This window comes from Doryrhamphus excisus, chromosome 8 (genome assembly GCF_030265055.1).
Source record: "Doryrhamphus excisus isolate RoL2022-K1 chromosome 8, RoL_Dexc_1.0, whole genome shotgun sequence".
Classification (NCBI taxonomy): Eukaryota; Metazoa; Chordata; class Actinopteri; order Syngnathiformes; family Syngnathidae; genus Doryrhamphus; species Doryrhamphus excisus.
In genome coordinates this window covers 11,320,073-11,339,645 of record NC_080473.1, presented here as the reverse complement: position 1 = coordinate 11,339,645, position 19,573 = coordinate 11,320,073, and the positions used below count along the sequence as shown (strand labels likewise).

At 39.1% G+C, this 19,573-nt stretch overlaps 2 protein-coding genes across 4 annotated transcripts in view; both read right to left on the bottom strand.

Annotated features, from left to right (window-relative positions):
- The window catches only part of limk1a (LIM domain kinase 1a), a 36,946-nt gene extending 25,171 nt beyond the window's left edge, over nucleotides 1-11,775 (bottom strand). Inside the window, exons 1-3 of one of the 2 annotated variants that reach the window (XM_058080860.1) lie at nucleotides 11,745-11,775; nucleotides 10,928-11,218; nucleotides 6,962-7,061 (exon numbers count right to left, since the gene is read on the bottom strand). In XM_058080860.1, coding sequence (XP_057936843.1) covers nucleotides 6,962-7,061; nucleotides 10,928-10,985 — 158 coding nt within the window. In that variant the 5' untranslated portion in view covers nucleotides 10,986-11,218; nucleotides 11,745-11,775. Of the gene's footprint in view, nucleotides 1-2,633; nucleotides 2,838-6,961; nucleotides 7,062-10,927; nucleotides 11,219-11,744 lie in introns of those variants that run through there. The other variant, XM_058080861.1, reaches the window with a different exon arrangement.
- A 208-nt stretch (nucleotides 11,776-11,983) lies between these two features.
- LOC131135052 (fibroin heavy chain-like) overlaps nucleotides 11,984-19,573 on the bottom strand; it is a 74,684-nt gene continuing 67,094 nt past the window's right edge. For both annotated transcript variants that reach the window (XM_058080859.1, XM_058080858.1), the window contains exons 54-63: nucleotides 18,189-18,215; nucleotides 17,665-17,715; nucleotides 17,273-17,314; nucleotides 17,109-17,189; nucleotides 16,924-16,983; nucleotides 16,483-16,551; nucleotides 15,454-15,498; nucleotides 15,059-15,094; nucleotides 13,408-13,479; nucleotides 11,984-13,191 (exon numbers count right to left, since the gene is read on the bottom strand). In XM_058080859.1, the coding sequence (XP_057936842.1) occupies nucleotides 13,145-13,191; nucleotides 13,408-13,479; nucleotides 15,059-15,094; nucleotides 15,454-15,498; nucleotides 16,483-16,551; nucleotides 16,924-16,983; nucleotides 17,109-17,189; nucleotides 17,273-17,314; nucleotides 17,665-17,715; nucleotides 18,189-18,215 (530 nt within the window). In that variant the 3' untranslated portion in view covers nucleotides 11,984-13,144. The remainder of the gene's footprint in view (nucleotides 13,192-13,407; nucleotides 13,480-15,058; nucleotides 15,095-15,453; nucleotides 15,499-16,482; nucleotides 16,552-16,923; nucleotides 16,984-17,108; nucleotides 17,190-17,272; nucleotides 17,315-17,664; nucleotides 17,716-18,188; nucleotides 18,216-19,573) is intronic.

The following is a 19,573-nucleotide window of genomic DNA, read 5'->3' as shown; positions in this document are numbered from 1 at the left end:
TCATCTCGTAGTACCTTGGTATCATCTCGTAGTGCCTTGGTATCATCTCGTAGTGCCTTGGTATCCTTGCTCAGTGCTGTTTATGTCATTCAGCGATTGCACATATCCAATCTGTAGTAGTTGGCCTCTTACATCTTGCTTTGTTTTGTTCTGCAGTTAGCTGTTGTTGTCGGCCACTTCAAGGCGTGAATAACATCAAATTATTGCTCTCGAGAATATCTTCGATTTCAACTGGTTTTACATTCGAGGCCAGACCGGTCCTGGTTTTGAACCCCGATTTCCAGGGACGCTATAATGTCGCTTTGTGTTTGGTATTGTTACTAGGCAACATTTGTTGACAAAAACAAATGTGTCTGCTCTTAAGAATGTAGCATTGCGTGAATGGTGTTTCTTTTAAGCAAAGATAAAAACCTCACCCACACATGCACACACAAAAACACACTCTAGCCGGATGACCTTTCTTCCCCCTTTTAGAATCATCTAAATTACGGAGGATTAAGGCATCAATTCCAAAATATCCACATTAGCATAAATACAGGGAGGATTCCGAAACACAGACAACAATATTCCCAACGGGACACCATTTAGCTAAAAGAATTCAGGTTTAATGTCACTCGGCTCTCACACCATCCCAAAGATTCACCCCCAAAACACTGCGCCCCTTTCTGCACCCCATCTTTTATCCCCCTTTTTTCTCCTCTCTCTCCCCATGGCAACCAGAAATGCCACAGCAATGATGTCACCCCCCTCACTGAGAAAAGGCATTAGCTAATCATGCTTTTTTTTCCGACTGCATAGCTTCAAACCAGTATATCCCTCAGCCAATGAGTTGAGGACTCCTGTGACCTTGGCACATCACAAGTGCAAATCTACATTCATGGTTGAAAATGTGCATTATTTCAAGCATTGAGACCAAGCGAGAGGGAAATAGCTGGTGCATTTGAATCAGTAATGCCTTTGCCCTGGGGAAAACAGGAACAAACGCTTCAGGGTGACAATGTCTGTAATTGTGGCGCTGTGATGCTGGTTAACAGAAGCATGGGTAAACTGGGAGTAAAGGCTGTGCACAGCAGCAGTTTTCTTTGTGCGAGTTAAGCTGTCGGTCAGTCTGGGTCCTTCTCGTTTGTTCCACTGGCAGGGGGGGGACAATAAAACAAGCTCTGGAAATTGTGATTGTGGTTCAGCAGGATTCAGGAACGACAACGGAAGTCAAAAATGTCAGTATTTAAAAAGGTAACACGACGGGGCTGACTCATTTTTACTCTGTACAAATGTTATCAGACATTACGGACCTTGGGACGTAACAATGAGGAAGAGTAGAATTTGAGAAATTGCATATTTACATATAAGCCACTGTGGTAAACGGAAAAATGAATAGTGGTCAGATTGCAACACACTAGCAACAGTTATCTTGGTTATGTCACCATGTTTTGGAGTAAACACTGTACATCATTTTAGTATGTCTACTCCATTATGCAAAACTGAAACAATGTGTTAATTTTAACTTTTAAAGAGGCTGTAACACGTGCACTAGTTGAGCTTTTTGTCTGAGAATGATAGTAATTTGGCAAAGTTTGGTTGCTAATGTTAACCATCATTGAAAGTACGTATATCATGTCAATGAGACATTTCCGTGTATACCACACAGCTATAAAAGGCGAATGAAAATGTACAACAATTTTTACTCAATTTAATTGGCAACTGAGAAAAAAATAAACAATTTAGCAAAATCTGTTTTTTTAAACCACTATTGGTAACATATGCTAGCTGGTGGTGCTGTAAAAAAAATGAATCCAATTTGGAGCATGTTGCATATAATCTCTTTAACTAACAAAACTGGATTATAATGTGAACGCACTTTAACATTGTGTTCCGTTAGGAGACAACTGTGTACACAACATTTAATTACAGCCACTGTACAAGTTTTACCAACAATGAAAAAATCACACACAATAACACACTACAAAAGATATAAGGGGGGTAAAACATTCACTACATCCCTCTGAAATAGAGAGTGAGAGACAGTCAGCTGCATCACCTGAACGCAGTCACAATTTTTATATTAGGATACTTTATATTCTATATATTCATTTGTAACATTTGAACAATCCACAAGTGGACAAAATATATGAAATATGGTCACAGACAAAAATATGGCCATATATAAATTAATATAAATTAAGTATAAATTAAGCTGATTTTGCCCCCCCCCCCAAAAAAAAACCATGGACATCTTTGGCATGACTGTAGTATCTCTGTTGCCTGTGAGGAACATTTATGAAATATAGTTTTTGAATAATGAGAAACCATCATAGTTTAAGTTAATTTTTGATTCAGTGAATACTCATTCAAGGAATTAATTAATAAATTAATAATGCATGTTTTTACGGTATGTTTTTAAGATATACGGAAGATGGGATAATATGAAGTGAGTCATGTTTGTTCTAATACCTTTAAATGTGTTCCACATTTAAACACACTTGTACAACCATTAAAATTATACTATTAAAATGACATTGGCAAAAAACAAATAGCTAAATATCATAATCATATTCCTGGTATATTACAATCTTCAACTCTAAAAACTTTCCCAAAGTATCAAAAAGTTTACTCCAGGATTCCATTCCACTTACTTGGTGCGCTGAAGCCGCTTCTTGCTGTGCTCAGTCTTTGCTGACATTTCACCCACAAGACCAAGGGTGTTATTTTGGCACTTAAAAGCCACGCTCATGTCCGCCATGCTGATGCTGAACTCACAAAGCGTGACGAGTCTCACAGCCTCGCTGTCATCAATAATACTCTTTGCTCTCTGCTCTATCTCTCCCTGCTTTTGTTTCCTCCCACAGAGCAGCTGCCTTTTTGTCCTCAACTACTTCCTGTCACGGCCTGGTCCAGTGGGAGCACTTGACTCTGTGACATCACAGGCTCGGCCAATGGAACATACATTTTGGAACATCTTATTTCCTTCTTTCTTCAGTCCTTAAGTGAGGGAAAATATCCTCTCAAGCCCAAGACGTTTAAATAAAGAGTGATTTAATAAGAAATATTAAAGAATAAAGAGAATTTCCAAGAAATGTGTTGAAATCTATTCATCATCTGAAAATGGAACCAGCAACCATCCACAACCTGTGCCATGTCACCATGTGGAATAAGTCAAATGCTATGCTAATGTAAAATGTTTTTTCTCCAGTAGAGGGCACCATTTCAATTGAAGGGAGCCATAAAACCGCATAAATTTTATATGAAATTATTTTACGATAATAAACTCACAATATTCATTCATTCATTTTCTACTGCTTTTCCTCACGAGGGTCGCGGGGGTGCTGGAGCCTATCCCAGCTGTCGAGAGGCGAGAGGCTGGGTACACCCTGGACTGGTGGCCAGCCAATCACAGGGCACATATAGACAAACAACCATTCACACTCACATTCATACCTATGGACAATTTGGAGTCGCTAATTAACCCAGCATGTTTTTGGAATGTGGGAGGAAACCGGAGTACCCACGCATGCACGGGGAGACTCACAATATTATTAGGAAAAAACATAATTTTAACATTTTCATTATTTTCTAAAATGTAATTTTTACAAATGTTTAATATTATAAAAAAACAAACCAGACTATGCGATGTATGAAATGTTGAAATTATTATTGGAGGTTCATTTTATCATCACATCTTCTTCAGTGAGTTGTTGATGTGCTGCAGCTCGTGTTGCCAGGCAGACTTGGTGCGCAGCAAACGGCTGAGTCACTGCTGCCTCGACTTGGGCAAACCTCACATCAGCCAGGTTCCGATGAACATCACCATCTTCAAACATGCCGTGTTATTTTGACATCGAGTCACATGGAGACTGAAATAAATATCCATAAGATAACACTTTTTTGTGTGTCATCTTTTTCCCTATGAATCAGCAGTACTTGAAATGCAATGAAGACAAAAGTGCAAACACGGCACAGTCCTATTGGATGAAGGTCAAAATGCTGACTGGGGAGATTGGTTACTTTTATGGAAGCAGAATGCTGCAAAATGGATATTTCCATACACCCCTAAATAGGTCGCACTGCAGGACTGCAAACTATCATGAACAGTATCAATACAAATTAAGACCATGCAGGTCCAACTCTTACTGTTCCATGTCTCATTTCGTAACAGTTTTTCCCATAGAAAAACATTCAGAACAAAATGTCTCTGTTCCAGGGTCAAACTACAGCCAAATGTTGGGGCCTAATTTTGTGCAAGGGGGTACATTCTCAGCAAATGCCCTAAGGATGTGCATCTCTGTCGTGAGGCATAGAGCAACATATTAGCCCAAGGCAGGGAAGGAAAATAAAAGAGACACATAATCTTCTGGAACACAGCACAAAATAAAATGGCAAAAATGGCCTCCAAATAAAATACTGCTTATTTCATGGGTTGCATCATATTATGTATGTCAGAGGAGAACATTAAAAGGAACTCTTGTACTGGATTATCTCACAGGGTGTGCCATAATTCAAAGATTTCACTCCAACCCTGCAAGAGGAGGTTGGGATTTAGGTACGTTTTTATGAAAGCTCCTGAGCCTTGCTAAAACAAATGTGTGTTTATTTATTATTTAACATTTATTTTTAAAATGCATGCATACATGCCATAAATAATCCAATAGATCAACTGACAGCTACAGAAAATGACAGTCAATTGACAAAATACTTGCTAGTACCAACTCATCTTTGCTGACTCGCACATGAAAACATATCCATCATCCGACAGTGCCCTCTAGTGGGCAAACTATGCAATGACATCACTGAAAAAAAATGAAAACATCCATCTTGGCAGTTGCAAAAAGCATAAAAATGTTTAATTTTGTGGCATAGTGTACAGTAATAACAACTTATTATTATAGCACAAATTGTGTACTGTCATTCTTTATTGTCAATTATTTTAAATAAAATTTCTCCCCTCACTTCCTACTGTACTAATTTCCCTTTCATTACTATGAACTATTTAAAATGCTGCACAATAAAAAAAAGTACAATACAGATTTTTCAATCATTTAAAGAATTAGACATCCTCTGAAATGTCAAGATACTGTAGCTTTCCCCATACTAATCCATGCAATCCCTTCCATCATATTACAATAGAATGAACCCACTCTCCAGCCTGACACCTGACACCTCAAACGAGTGTAAAGGAGCCGATGCAACACTCACACCAGGCAACACCAGCCTGTTGATAAAAAGGCGGTGATGGAGAATAATGGCTACCAATAGTGAAGCCACACGCCTGCTGAGGCTCACACACAAAAGCAATTCCGCCACGCGTCCATGCAGACACCCTCCTCGGATTACCTTCCATGTTGATGGAAGTCACTTATGATGTAATGAGAGGTGGTTGTCCACAAAGCGAGTCGTTTAGATGAGCGGCTCAGATGAACAAGGTGAAAGGAGAAGGGAAAGTAGTATGGGGAGGAAGAGGAAACTGAACCGGAGCTGGGAAAGCAATACTGTAGATAAAACATGGGATTATATACAAACTCCAGGTTCTCCACGCTTTGATGTTGCACCAGACGTTGCTGTGAGTGTCTGTGTGTGTGACTTCTAGACTAGAATACGATCGGACTAACACAAATATACAGTAGATCTCCAAATGGTGTCCAAATGGCTGCCTGTGGACTATTTGTGGCCGCGGCATCTACTAAAAATTAAATTAAACACAGCCATTGCAAGAAGTTTTAGAAGACATTGTGAAAAGACAAAAAAAAGGGAACGATAAAAAAAAAGTTGGCCATCATTATCAGCATTGCTCATTACAAAGTGTGTCATAATGACTCCCGCATCCTTTAATTTTCCTGGGTGGAAAAAGTCTGGACACCCCTGCTCTACTGAATGTGGTTTTCATTCATTCATTTTCTACCGCTTTTCCTCACAAGGGTCGCGGGGGTTGCTGGAGCCTATCCCAGCTGTCACCCAGGACTGGTGGCCAGCCAATCACAGGGCACATATAGACAAACAACCATTCACACTCACATTCATACCTATGGACAATTTGGAGTCGCCAATTAACCTAGCATGTAATGTGGGAGGAAACCGGAGTACCGGAGAAAACCCACGCATGCACGGGGAGAACATGCAAACTCCACACAGAGATGGCCGAGGGTGGAATTGAACCCTGGTTTCCTAGCTGTGAGGTCTGTGCGCTAACCACTAGACCACCGTGCCGCCCTTGAATGTTGCTTTATTTAGCAAAAATGTTATTTCTATATTTTCAACGCCTTCAAAAGTGAGCAGGACTTGATATCAACAATAAAAGATGACCATTTGTAATCAAACAGCACATGAATGGACATAGTTCAGTGTGCTATTCATCCATTTTGTTACCCGTAGTGCGCGTCCCCATTATGGTGGTCACAGGTCTGCTGGAGCCTATCACAGCATGTACTGTACTCACATTCACACCAATGAACAACTGAGTCGTCAAGTAATGGAATGTTGGAGGAAGACAAATTACCAGAGAAAAAGGTTCTCCGCTCGGAGAACACGCAAACACATGCTGTTCCAATGAAGATTCAAACCCTGACTGGGAGGTTAGATGTACGAACCACTCGCCCATCAGCACGATTGATCTAATACAGTCTTCTGCGTTGTGTTTCTGTGTTCCATACAGATTAAAAAGCATGAATACATGTCTTTCACACAAAGCCACACATGCACTCACACCGCCCACACGTGCACATGCACTCATATATCAGGATCCACATCATCAACAGACACTCTTCAAGTGTCGAAATGGTTCCAAGTGTGTGTGTGTGGGTCCCTTGCTGTGCTGACCATTAGTGTAGAGCTAAAGTGCTTTGGACAAATGCATTGCATAAATGCAGCCAAAACACAATAAAAAAAAAAACACAGAAGCTTGCAATTTTCTTCAACAGCCCGAGACATTTGTCACAGTACCAATCGTAGTACCAAGTGTATAATCATGTACCTGAAGCAGAAGGTGTGCCAATCAGTGTTGAGAGCTTGAAGGTACTGCTCATCATAGATCCTCTGTTTGCAAGCTGTACACACGGGCAAACTTCCTCCAGCTGGAACAAGAGGAAGACATTAAAAGCACAATCATGAACATACTGCTAATGCATACCTCTCTGACAGCGTCCTCGTGATTCCCTTCATTGACAAAAGGAAAGCAGTTAAGTTGGTAAAGAATACAATTAGCCGTGTTGGGAAAGTTTGTTTCAGAGTTGCATTAAAGAAATGCTGATGTAAATCTGGATGGGAAAGAGCCAAGAGACAGCAAAGCAGTATTTACTAAAGCACATTTTAAAGTTAATTGAGCTAAAAGCACATCACACACCCTTTTACATCTGAGGCCTTGAGGAGGCATAAATGCTTTTAAAGGCAGGTAAGAGATGTTAGTGTACTGCATCATTCAATACGTAGTTTTGTTGTAAATAGTGTAGTCCATATAGTCTAGAAGAGTTTTAGTACTGAATACATATGGTATGTTCCAACATGCTGAGCACCAACATAATAGTATGCTATTGGCCTGAATATAAGACCACTCTGACTAGAAATAAATACTCAACATGCATTTAAAAGGGTTTAAATCATGCTTTCGATATCAGTGAAATCACAACTGGTAGATGGCAATCTTTGTCATGGCTGCACCTTGTCAAGATCATTGGTGTGTGAATGACAGGAAGAAAGGCTCTGATTCACTTGAGGAAAAGTCATGTGGCACCACCCGTTGGTTTGTGTTTATAAAGCTCTAGACGTCAAATAAACCTTGAGACAATCAATCATCAAAATCAAGATCATTGGTGCGTGACTGACAGGAAGAAAAGCTCTGATTCACTCGAGAAGTCATGTGGCACCACCTCTTGATTAAGCTCGAGACGGCAAATATAACGTGAGACAATCAGTCATCAAGATCAAGATCATTGGTGCGTGAATGACAGGAAGTAAAGCTCTCATTCACTCGAGAAGTCATGTGGCACCACCTGTTGGTTAAGCTCGAGACGGCAAATAGTGAGACAATCAGTCATCAAGATCAAGATCATTGGTACGTGAATGACAGGAAGAAAAGCTCTGATTCACTCGAAGAGAAGTCATGGGGCACCACCCGATGACTTGTTTTTATAAAGCTCTAGACGGCAAATGTACCATTAGACAATCAGTCATCAAGATCATTGGTGCGTGAATGACAGGAAGAAAAGCTCTGATTCACTCGAGAAGTCATGTGGCACCACCTGTTGGTTAAGCTCGAGACGGCAAATAGTGAGACAATCAGTCATCAAGATCAAGATCATTGGTGCGTGAATGACAGGAAGAAAAGCTCTGATTCACTCGAAGAGAAGTCATGGGGCACCACCCGATGACTTGTTTTTATAAAGCTCTAGACGGCAAATGTACCATTAGACAATCAGTCATCAAGATCATTGGTGCGTGAATGACAGGAAGAAAAGCTCTGATTCACTCGAGAAGTCATGTGGCACCACCCGTTGGTTTGTGTTTATAAAGCTCTAGACGGCAAATATACCTTGAGACAATCAGTCATCAAAATCAAGATCATTGGTGCGTGACTGACAGGAAGAAAAGCTCTGATTCACTCGAACAGAAGTCATGTGGCACCACCTGTTGGCTTGTTTTTATAACGCTCTAGACGGCAAATATACCGTGAAACAATCAGTCTTTTTCTAGATAGCCTTATACTGTATTTGGGTCAGTACAATAACTACGTACTACTTTCTATACAGTAATCGCTCCTTTATCGCAATTAACAGGCCCTACACGCAACCGTGATACGAAAAGTAAGGTTCCTTATTTTTCATAAATGGAATAACATCATGGTTACATCATAGAAAACCTGTTTACAATATGTTTTTCAACATCATCGAGCCCTCTAAACAAACCGTAACACAGCTATAATCACCTTTAAACTCGTATTACCCAATATAGAAGTATAATAAGCCATTTAAGGCATTAATAAAACGTGTGCTTGTGTGTTTAGGCATAAAAAGTAACATTTCCTTAAATAAACATATTTTTTTACAACTAAGAGGCTGTGTTCTACCTCAAAACCTGCATGATTTATTAATTAGTATACATTTGAAAACCGTGATAAAGTGAATCTGTGATATTTTATATTATGGTGGGAATACATTAGTAAAAGACCTTGTGCAACACTTTTGTACACAGAGCTTATGGCTTGCCGTAATAGTTTTATTGATCTTCTCGACAAGGATGGTCATGCTGATGCCCACTAATGTCTCTCCATTGGCATAACTCCATTCATTTATGTTTATCACCTCATCTCTTTATTAGGGAGCACTTCACTTGCTCATTATTGCAGATTCACGTGCCTGCGAAGGCCACTAAAGACACTAATAGCTCAGTAAAATGCAAACAAATACACACCAGTGGCAACATTTCATTCCTCCTGACTCATGAAACATTAGAGTGAGTCATCACATTCAAGTTGGTCCAGCCTGAGTTGTAACCACTGCAGGACAATTACTCACAATGTGGTGTTCTGGACTCACAACATGCAATGGGGTGGGGGTGGGGGGAGACTTATATTTGCAGATATTTGCAGTAAAATATTCTGGTGAGCGGGTCGTGAAGCAGATTGTTACAATGGTCAGGCTGCTGCATGGGAATGTAGGGGATAACTAGCTGGACAATAAACAATAGATACATACTATAGCTAATAAGGGTGTCAGGATTTTGTGCTCTGAAAAAATCAGTGATAATTGATAATTTGATAATTGATCAATTAATTAATCACAACATAAATTAAAATGAATTTAATTTTTTTTTAAACAGTCAGGAAGAGAGTTCACTCTCAGCACCTTGACGCTTCATAGAACAACTTAAGGCGTTGTGAGCCAGAGTGAGACCTCTTGTCGCTTTGTCTCTGTGGGGAGAGGCGGGGCCACTTTGCACAGCACAACGCAGCCGAGATGTGAGGAAGGATGCAAGTAGAAGTTCATTCATTCATTCATTCATTCATTTTCTACCGCGGGGGTGCTGGAGCCTATCCCAGCTGTCTTCGGGCGAGAGGCGGGGTACACCCTGGACTGGTCGCCGGCCAATCACAGGGCACATATAGACAAACAACCATTCACACTCACATTCATACCTATGGACAATTTGGAATGTGGGAGGAAACCGGAGTACCCGGAGATGGCCGAGGGTGGAATTGAACCCTCGTCTCCTAGCTGTGAGGCCTAGCGAGCTAACCACTAACCGCTAACCGCCTGCAAGTAGAAGTTAGTTGTAAAAATTATGATTGCAAAGCCAAATGCCACAATTTGTGGTACATTAAACATTCCAAAACACGCCTGTATTGTTTTATGACTGGTATAAATAAAAACGCTTGTTAATCCTGTCATATTTTTTGGTGCTTTTCTTAAAATTAACGATGTAATCAATCTTGTGCATCTTCTCATTGAATAAGTTGGGAGTACCTACTGCAAGTAGTCAAGATGTTTGGAAGACAAGCATCCTGTAGTTGCAGTTAAGGCTACAGCAACATACAATTAAAATCAAACATCCATCTGTCATATACTTCATTAAAAAATATAAATATACATAATTTTGTTACTCTTCTGGATCTCAATGGCTTGTGCATGCATACCTAATGAGTGTAAATAACCGTTCAGTCATGACGACCAAGGAAAATAAGTGTATGCTTGACAATCTGCTTGAGAACGATGAGTGTGTATGACCTGGAGGTAAACACTTGCACGCAAGCATGGCGAAGGAGACAACATGTCCTCATTTAGACAACCATATGGAGACTCTTTGTAAATAAATGTACAGAAATATGTACAGAAGAAGCTAGCCTTTTTGTTTTTCTAAAAGTACAATCTCAATTTTGTGTGCAAGTTCCGCCCTAGCGGCACATGCAGGCGACACATCCAAACATCCTCCTTTTTTTTTTTTTTACCTTCCTCCTCTCCCATTCGTTCGTCCTTCCAGGTGCAGCAGAGCAGCATCAACCGCATTCACTCTCCGCTAGAGAGCCAGCTGCCTCTGGTAGAAGGATAACCGGTGGTTGCCTAACCACCTCCGGCTGGCGGTGTCTTGGCGGCGGGTCGCTCGCTTCTCACTTTGGCGAGCCTTTCCTTCTGCTGCCTGGTTCGTGTATGCGGAGTTTCATTCAAGAGGGCCGCCGGCCAATGAGGATGCTCGGTCTGCCTCTGGACAACACTGATTGGTCAAACGGGAGGCCTTCTTCCTGGTTTGATGGGGTGGGGGCAGTTTGGCTGTTAACACAACTGGGACTTAAATAGTTACACTTTTTGTGTATTTACTGAACAATTGACACACTGTCAATGGCTCTATTTTAAGATAAGTCAAGGAAATCAGAAGTAGCTATTAAGGTGATACCAATTAACACGATATCAATATTATTATTGAGTATTGTGTAATCGTATATTAGTATACACTAGCCTTTAGCAATTTTTGGAAGGAAGGAAATGGAAGGAAATGATCATAGTTGTGCCATAGTCTATTTCAGCGTTTACAATACGTTTACAATGCATTTTAAAACAGGTTAAGGATAGACTACTACATGTGTTTGTATGGGGCATTATGTACATGACGTTATAAAAACATAACTTCAATTTCAACCATTTTAGCACCTCCTCTCTCAAATGAGGACAATTAGAGATTTTTCTCACATTCGGTACTCATAAACAGAGACGAGGGACTAATATTACTGCGACAACGTCGTTGAAATGTCAAAAAGTACAACTACCTACCTTGAAGCCTTTGAAAACCAACTGACTAAACATCTCCAATGTAATACTGTATATCATAAAGCTTTTACTGCCCCCTTGTGGCGTGTTATCGCCATATACTATGCATGCTGGAAAGGGCATTATACATGTAAATCATCCTAGTCACGCCCTCTTGTGGCCTGGCTTAACAAATGTTTGAAATGTGGCATATTATACAAGTAGACCTTAAATAAAGAAGTAAAAAGATATCTTAGTTTTTGAAATGAAACAGGAAGACATGTTTGAACACATTTTATTTAGTTAAAGCAAATACAAAGGCAGGATATATCAAGTTGTGTGTGTGTGTGTGTGTCATGAAAACAAATTAAAAAGTGCAAAACCACACTGTTTCCTCCTTACAGAAATAGTTTTAAATAAGATGAAGCGTATCCCATGGCACATGCTTGACCCAGTGAGGCTCAAAGACAGTTCTCACACAGCTCAAAGTGGATGAACCGATGATATGCCAGCAACCTTCATATTAGTACAAAATACAGTACACAATTACAGAAAGAAAAAGGGTCACTTGGCAACAGCACCCATGATGAACCTTTGGTCAGTTAAGCTTTTTCTTCTTTTTGTAATTCCCTAAAGCAGCTCAAGTAAATGAACAAATGAGGCGTCGGTGCCCTCATTAAAAAAATGATTCTATGACAGTGAATAAATGAAAGGATACTTCATAAGATATGAGTCAAAGCATGGTGAATAAACCTGTAATGACATCACATACATGTAAATAAGTCCTGAAGTGGGAAAGTGACACATGACTGAGGCTGCAAATCAAACAATCTAAGGGACAAAAATATTAATGGCAACACGATTTATCTCATTAAAAAGCATGGAAGTGCTGAGGATGGCTTCAGCAAACAGAATCAGCAAAAAGTCAATGAGAACAGATGGGCTGGCCGGAGTCCCATTTCCCACTGCTTTATACCCAATGGGGCTAAAAATAGCAGCGTGGAAGAAGGAAAGCTAGAGACGATACTCAAATTGGCCGCAAAAACAAAACAAAAAAAAGGCATTTTCACGGGTCAAAGAGGGGGTGTGCTTTCAGTTGGCTTGTTTTAAAATGCAACAGAGGGGTTCGATGCACAACAGCATCACTATGTGTGCACGCCGCATGAACACACAGGAAAGACAACACAAAAAGGAAAAAAAGGAAATAAGCCAATTACTTTTACACACCTATGAGTAAAGGCACAGTCGGTAATAAATGTAAAAAAAAAAAAAAAACTTAATTCTTGGTCGGTGGGTTTGCATAAGAGCAGAAGTCAAGTAAGTAAAAAAAAAAAAAAAAAAAACACTGAATGTTTGTGTATAAAATGTACATTCTAGTTCATGCAGTAGCACCATGGTTTGTTCAGGTCACACCAGGATGTCATCTACTTCCTCCTGCCGCAGTATTTCCCCTGGCATGCTCCCGCGCCCCCTGGAGCAAACAATCGACATGGACACAGCATGTTAGCACTTTATTTTTTTGCCCACTATAAGTTGTGCTCAAAATTCATTGAGGGTCAATGCATCTAACCGGTGCCCCTGCAAATACATTTGACTTGTTTTTCAACTAATCAATTTGCACTTTACTTTACTTTTTCTAGTCAGCAACCACTTTGTGGAATGTACATGGTAGCACAGTATCTATTACCTCTGTAGGCTCCTCCTCCTGCCCCACCAAGGAAGCCTTGCAATGGATTTCCGTTGTATTTGGCTGCTTTGGCTGCAAAAGCAACAAACCATAAGAACAATTGATCCCAATTAGTACATACAGCTCAGTATTATTTATTTGACTGCTTGTGGCAGTATAGTACACATATAATACGTACCCGGTCATTAGCATAATGCAAATGTACAATATTTCCATCACTGCCTCTGTTACTACCTCAAAAACATATTTATTTATTTAACAACCCAGTACACTCAATACAATACACTCATATGTGACTTTTACTCATCTGTATACACCAGTCATTATTTGCACTATGACCCATTTATCATTGCACTAAAATTAATAAATCTGCTCCTGCATATGCTCCTGTGCAATACTATGTGTATATTTTGGATATCTTGTATATATCTTGTTAAATTGTCTTTTTTACTCTACTTTTATATACTTTTTTTTTTTTAACTTGACTACTGCACTGAAAGGAGAAGCTTTCCAATCTCGTTGTACATCTTGTATAATGACAATAAAGGCCATTCCATTCCATTCCATTCCATTCCAGTACACAGTGTGATTTTAATAACAACAGCTTTTAAGACTACAAATCAAGCTGCACAGTTTGGTAAGTTTGTGGCAACCTTGTAAAAATATCAATTGAGAAAAGCAAGAAAGCAGACGTGCTCTACTCGAAATAATCCCACTAGTTAATCTCCAATGTTCAGGAAAATAGAGATTATCATGCATTCACACTGACTGATTGTGTCGTGCCATCTGCACTGTCTTTGGCATTATGGTGGGTTATTTTGCAGCTGTACTCAATAAAAAAAAAAGCACAGACTGTCTGAAAGCTGATTTGCCTAAGACTCGGTTACACAGTGCACTCAAACGCTTCATCGCATGAACAGCCATATTGACAGCACAGGGAGGATAGTGCCCAATTGATGCCAAGAAGGCAGACACAGAGATACACACATAATAAAGATGATAGACCAGGGGTGGGCAAACTTTTTGACTCGCGGGCCACATTGGTTTAACAAAATTGACGGCGGGCCAGACTATATATTTTACACGTAACTGTCCACCTGGAATTATTGTATAATTATTGTATGTATATTATTGTATAATTAAATTAAATTAAATTAAATTAAATTAAATTAAATTAAATTAAATTAAATTAAATTAAATTAAATTAAATTAAATTAAATTAAATTAAATTAAATTAAATTAAATTAAATTAAAATATGTGCTTGTGTCCCTTTTTTCAGGAGCACTTTGTAAACAACAGACCGCATCAAATAACAATATTGATATAACAGCTACTTAAACTATGAAAAGGTTGGCTCAAGCCATGATGCCAGGTTGTATGTTAAGTTTAAATGACATACTATAGAAAAAAAAGGCGGGCCGAACGTGGCCCCCGGGCCGTAGTTTTCCCACCCCATGATAGACGGATTTCCTGGCCAGATATCAGTCTGTTTAGTGTCTAAAAGAACCACCGTTCATTATTCACAGAGACTGAGTAACCAATGTTGACCAGTCAGAGGAAAAACACAGAAAATGCAACATTAATCTGACATTATTTCTAACTGAAATTGTACAATAAACAAACATTAAACAAATGTACAAAATGATGTACCTTGTTGAGGAGTCAGTGGGGCTGGGACATATCCACCTGGGTGCCAGCAGGGAGACAAAAAGGACATTGTCATTAGTCCATGACTTAAATGTTACCTGTCGGAGTTTTGCATCTTAATTTATTCCATCAAAGAAGTTCTGATCACAGTGGCGTTTGTTTTACTTTGAAGTGTCACATACAATTCATAAAATATATTCACTTCCAGTCCTGTAGTTGTCAGTAATGCATTTCCTCTTGTATTGGCTCTCAGTATTAATTGTTTGAATAAGTTAACAATCTACAATAATACATAGTGTAATAGGGCATGTGCACAAATGGCAGACAGCTTATTGATCAGTGTCAGCTGATGGGACAACATGGAGGTCATTGCACAAAACCTGTGTAGTGGTCCTCACCTGGCTGAGGCTGATATCCTCCACCACCTCCAAGATTCCCATAGCCTGCAAAACAAAAGGCTTCAAATCTATATCATGGCATCTCATGCATAAAAGTGGAAAAAATAACTAAAATACAATATAAGAAGACATATTCAATATGCAGTATTCTATACTTTTCTTTAGTGCTTTTTAAAAACAATTTTACAAGGGGCCTGTAAGAAGAATTGCATTGTGGGAAGTTGAGTGTTGTAGTCTCCTGCATCCTGATTGGCTGTCTTCCTGTTGTGGTCATGGCTAGCTAGCAAACAGCTAACTACTGTTTGCTGTATTGGTGGCCAGCCGTTGCTCTCCGCCAATACAGTAAACAATAGCCAACTGTGCGACTACGAACGTTGCATGGCCGCAAGCCCTTCCATAACGCCGACGAAACACTCTGCACCCAAACGGCATAAGAAGCCAGCTGGACCCCCGGACAGAGTACGACGGAGAATGACACAGGGGGATTTTTACACGACGGTAGATGCAACACGCTTCAATAAGGACACAAAAAAACCACAGCCGAACGGCGAGGAGCCACAATCAGTAAATCAGTAATTTCTTGCGTCCATCCAAGTATGTTGTTCATTAAAACTTTGAGAGTGTTTAAACTCTAAACTATCTAAATTCACTTATTGCAGGCTATTTGGGGGAATCTATCCCCTGCAATAAATGAGGCAACAATAATGTGTAATTATTATGTTTGTTGTGTTGTTATCTCAACTGAATTGACTTAACATGAGTCAAGATTTGGCTAATGTAGGGCAGGGCTTGGACTTATCTTCAAACAGTCACACTTTGATGCTGTGCACAATCTAACAGATATCAGCGTCCGCTGGGAAAAGTGTTGATGTCATTTTTAGTTTTGTCCAAACTAACACACACTGTAATGGTTCAGGAATCTTTGGAAGAGGCGGATATTTGAAAAAATATTAGACTACATCAATGCAAAACTATTTAGCTAGTGCATTTAGTGGTATATAATATCAGTATCAGTAAGAGCTGCAGTACCTGGTTTTGGTGCTTTAGCTCCTCCCCCAGCACCACCCAGTCCAACCGCAGAGGGGTATGGCAAACCACCTGTCAAAAAACAAAACAAAACATCATTACTATCCTTTTTAGGATATGGAAATATGTAAAAGGTTCATCTAAAAACCTGACATGCTGGTCTGTTCCATGCATAGGAAATACCAAAGTGATGGCTTCTTCCTGACCAACTGTCATTTTACTTAGTGGGCAGAACATTTTTTTCCTCTCCTCTTTCATACACCCCCTGTCCATACCCTCGTTGATAAGGATGAATCATAATATTTGTGACTCCCTTACTTACTAAAGAGATGATACTTTTCTCATTAGAAGGTCAATGTGTTTTGTGTACAAACAAGAATACGCTTTAGGCATTAAATAAAAAAACCCCAAATCATGCTATAGTACATAAATGTGACATCTAACCTTGATAACCTTGACCCCCTGACAGTGGGATTCCTGCACCGCCCCCTGCTCCACCAACAGCTTTGAAACACCAAATAAAACAAATTAGTCGAAAATCTCCAGTTCATGCAGCAACATTTTGTTTTCTCCATAAAAAAAACAAATGAGCAATAGCTTTTTCATGTTTATCTCGCATGCGTACACACCAGGAGGTTTCAAGGGTTTCGCACCAGGGAGCACCGCTGCTCCTGTTCCAGTTCCAATACCAGTTCCAGCTCCATAAGGAACTAACAGGAACAGGAACATACGCATGTTAATTGTTAATCAAAGGGTACATTTTAAAGTGAAAATACAACAAAAGGTAACTTGCCTCCATAAGGATAACCATCCGGGCCAATACCTGTCCCAGCACCTGTGGAGCAGAAGAATACAAGTGTAAAAAAGCGTGTATATCATAAAATAAAATTAAACCAATTAAAAAAAACAGCAAAAATAAAGGTAAAATGTGACGAAAAGAAGCTGAAAAAAAATAATAAAAATAAAAAAATAAAATAAAATAAAATAAATAAATAATAAAATAATAATAATACATTTTATTTGTATCGCGCTTTTCAAAATACTCAAAGACACTTTACAGAAAATACCGCTGCACGGTAAAAATAAACATCACTCTGATGAGTTAAACGCATGCACCCATATTTTGTGTATGTATGATACTGTACTGAAACATGAGATTATTTTCTAAATATTGTTCTTCTGTACCTTGTGGAATTGGTTTTGGTCCTTTCCCTGAAGCACCAACACCAACGCCTGCTGGAAGCCATCAAGTAAACATTAGACAGCAGACAGAACAGTTTTTATTTTTTTAAATATGTTGCCATCATGAGGCCATAAGCATGTATTGCAGAGCGCTGACTGTTCAGTTAGTTTATCAACATCAATCAACATCAATATTGTTAAATGCCAAATGCCATTTCAGTGCAAACATTTATCCATCCCAAATAATACTGATCATGCGTCTAATCTCTAATGGAGAATATTTGCGTAGTATCTGGCAATTGTTGTGCTATAAAGTACTGCAAAGTGTAAACCAGTTGCTTTCAATTTTTGAGGTAATTGTAATCTCTCACATGAAAGAAATGTGTTTTATATATTCAAAAAGTGTGATGGAATGAAAGGTGTACATGTACAATGTACATATATACATGACTACATACTACACAGTACTGTTATTGAGTATTGTAACGACTCCTTCAACACAGTACAGCGAGTTGGTTCACACTTACCAGGCAGACCTTGACCTTTTGTACCAGCTAAACACACAGATAAAATCACAGTTAAAAATCAAGCAGTATTAAATATGGCCCTTGGTAGAGATGATGCATGACGTTACATGTACATTTAATAGGGGTGTCATGAGATTGGCTCCACGACAACGAAGCAAGATTACATTCATTTTAATTTAGTAAGTAAGTGAATGAAAAAAATGACGATAGAAACCAACTTTTTTGACACAAACTTTTTTCAGACATACCATAAACAAAGGCAAAAAACGCATTTCAACAGGCATTTCAACACAAAACAATGTTTTGAAATGTTTAGTGTTCCACAAATTGACGCCAAATGACCTAACATTTAAGGACTACATTTATAAAAAGAACAATTAAGAACATTAAAATTAAGAATTAAAAGAACATTAAGAACAGTGCTTTCATAATAACAATGTTTCAACTTCATTCATTCATTTTCTACCGCTTATCTACCGCGGGGGTGCTGGAGCCTATCCCAGCTATCTTTGGGCGAGAGGCGGGGTACACCCTGGACTGGTCGCCAGCCAATCACAGGGCACATATAGACAAACAACCATTCACACTCACATTCATACAATATAGATAATTTGGAGTCGCCAATTAACCTAGCATGTTTTTGGAATGTGGGAGGAAACCTGAGTACCCGAAGAAAACCCACGCATGCACGGTGAGAACATGCAAACTCCACACAAAGATGGCCGAGGGTGGAATTGAACTCGGGTCTCCAAACCACTCGACCATGTTTCAATTTGTTGAATAAAAAAAGTAAATGAGTCAAATTATGCACAGTAAGGTATAAGTATATGGTATATGGTACATAGGTATACATATACCTATGTAAGGTATATGTTAACAACCCGCTTTAACTTAGTTTGCTTCAAGTACAATGATTGTTTTTTTCACTCAAGCTGTAAAACTTCAGCTGTAACAAAAAGAAGCAACTATTAACTACCACTATTACACAAATATAATGAAGAGAGCAGAATTATGAACCTACCGCCTTATTTTTGTCACATCCATCACAAGGGTGCAAAACAGCAAAACAATAAGAAAACAGAAATTAGTCAATTTATTATTATATTTTTTTAAAATGGGCCAAACAAACAAACAAACACAGGCTGTATAAGTACTGTACTGTATAAGTAGCTTTTCAAATAACATAAAGCAAATAGTGCAGTATCCTTCATATCATATTTACAGCAGCCATCCAAAAATATTTGTTTTAATAGATGCTTACTGGTGCACGAAACTGAAAGTCATGAATAGCCCTGCTGTAGAATTGTAAAGATAGCAGCTTTTGAGAACATCTGTTTTGTATTTGTAAGTGCAAGCATCCTCATTGTCAAACCAAACTTCAAACA